This window comes from Simochromis diagramma, unplaced genomic scaffold (genome assembly GCF_900408965.1).
Source record: "Simochromis diagramma unplaced genomic scaffold, fSimDia1.1 OVJJ01000747.1, whole genome shotgun sequence".
Lineage (NCBI taxonomy): Eukaryota > Metazoa > Chordata > Actinopteri > Cichliformes > Cichlidae > Simochromis > Simochromis diagramma.
Genome location: NW_024386897.1, coordinates 1,068,378 through 1,070,447, shown reverse-complemented (window position 1 = coordinate 1,070,447; position 2,070 = coordinate 1,068,378). Strand labels below are relative to the sequence as shown.

Genomic DNA, 2,070 nt, shown 5'->3' with positions numbered 1-2,070 from the left:
CAAAGACAAAAAGGGGGGAAAAAAGGAGCAGGGCTGTGTTCGGTGGTTGAATCATCCGTCCCCACCAATGCCAAAACCAAATCTACGCTCTTGGAGTCACATTTTATTTTCTACGCTTGAAAAAAGGTTTCGTTTCTGATCTGCAATAAACGTCTGCACTCTGCCACACTCTGAATGAAGTGAATGAAGTTCCTGCTTTTATGTCACTGAAATGCTACGAACCAGGAAACAGGAAGTTCTTCATCCTCAGTAAAGAGAGACGCACAGACGATCAGACTGAGCTCAGACCAAACTAGCAGCTTCCTCTGAGTGAGTCCAGCTACAGGAGAGAAAAGTGGAAAACTCCAACACTGCTGCTTCAAGCTGCTGACGCTCCACACACTGAATGTGAGTTTGAGCAAAAACACGACTCAAAGGAAGTTTCAGTGAAGGTGGTAGAGGAGGGAGGGGAGCCAGGACTGACTGTACTTCCTGTCTGCTGTTTTCAGCTTCACTCACAGACTCAATGGCTTCCAGATCAGAGGAGGATCTCTGCTGTCCGGTCTGTCAGGAGGTCTTCAGAGATCCTGTTCTTCTGTCATGTAGCCACAGCTTCTGTAAAGACTGTCAGAAGAGATGGTGGATCAAAAAACAGATATGTGAGTGTCCAGTTTCTAATAAAGTATCAGTGTATGATCCACCTTTAAACCGAGCTTTAAAGAACCTGTGTGAGTCGTTCTTACAGGAGAGAGATCAGAGAGCTTCAGAGGCTCTCTGCAGTCTGCACTCTGAGAAACTCAAACTCTTCTGTCTGGACCATCAGCAGCCAGTGTGTGTCGTCTGCAGAGACTCAGAGAAACACACCAATCACAGATTCAGACCCATCGATGAAGCTGCACAACAACACAAGAAGGAACTTCAGGAAACTCTGGAGCCCTTAAAGAAGAAGTTAAAGGTTTGCAAACGAGTTCAAGTGAAGTTTGATCAAACAGCAGAACACATTAAGGTCCAGGCCCGACACACAGAGAGGCAGATTAAGGAGCAGTTTAAGAAGCTTCACCAGTTTCTAGCAGAGGAAGAGGAGGCCAGGCTGGCTGCTCTGAGGGAGGAAGAGGAGCAGAAGAGTGGGATGATGAAGGAGAAGATGGAGGCTCTGAGCAGAGAGATAGCAGCTCTTTCAGACACAGTCAGAGCCACAGAGGAGGAGCTGAGAGCTGAAGACGTCTCATTCCTGCACAACTACAAGGCTGCAGTGGAAAGAGTCCAGCGCTGCCCCCTGCTGGATGATCCACAGCTGCCCTCAGGAGCTCTGATAGACCAGGCCAAACACCTGGGCAACCTGACCTTCAACATCTGGAACAACATGAAGGACATGGTCTCCTACACTCCTCTCATTCTGGACCCAAACACTGCTCATCCAGAACTCATCCTATCTGAAGATCTGACCAGTGTGAGAGAAGGAGGAGAGAGGCAGCAGCTTCCTGATAATCCAGAGAGGATTGATCGTTTCTATTCTGTCCTGGGCTCTGAGGGCTTTAACTCAGAGACTCACAGCTGGGATGTTGAAGTTGGAGACGGTACAGTGTGGGTACTGGGTGTTTTGGCAGAGTCTGTGCAGAGGAAGGGAGTCATACAGTCTGGATTATGGATAATAGGGTGCAGTTTAGGTACGTACTACACACTCTCACCATCAGCTCCTTTCACTGCTCTCTCAGTCCAGAAGAAGCTCCAGAGGATCAGAGTGAATCTGGACTGGAACAGAGGAAAGCTGTCGTTCTCTGATCCTGATACTAACACACACATACACACCTTCACACACACTTTCACTCACAGGATGTTTCCATATATTAGCACTGTTGATAAACTGAAGGTGTGTCCATTGAAGGTGTCAGTGTCAGTGCAGCAGATGAGTTGAGGATGATGATGTTTCTAATGTTGTTTCCTGTCAGTGAGTTGAAGTTGTTAAACTGCAGCTGTCCTCCTGCTGCCTCGTTGTTCCAAAGCTCTTTGTTTCTCTTTTAGTTTCACTGTTTCTTTCTGTTTCTGCTGTCCACCTTTTCACATGGAAAATCATTTCACTGTTTCTCACTG

At 47.2% G+C, this 2,070-nt stretch overlaps 1 protein-coding gene across 1 annotated transcript; it reads left to right on the top strand.

Moving 5' to 3' along the window:
• Nucleotides 1–223: 223 nt before the first annotated feature.
• Nucleotides 224–1,932, top strand: LOC120735055 (nuclear factor 7, brain-like). Its single transcript, XM_040034229.1, has 2 exons — nucleotides 224–387; nucleotides 489–1,932. The coding sequence occupies exon 2, from the start codon at nucleotides 506–508 to the stop codon at nucleotides 1,892–1,894; it is 1,389 nt and encodes a 462-aa protein (XP_039890163.1). The 5' UTR covers nucleotides 224–387; nucleotides 489–505; the 3' UTR covers nucleotides 1,895–1,932.
• Nucleotides 1,933–2,070: the final 138 nt, after the last annotated feature.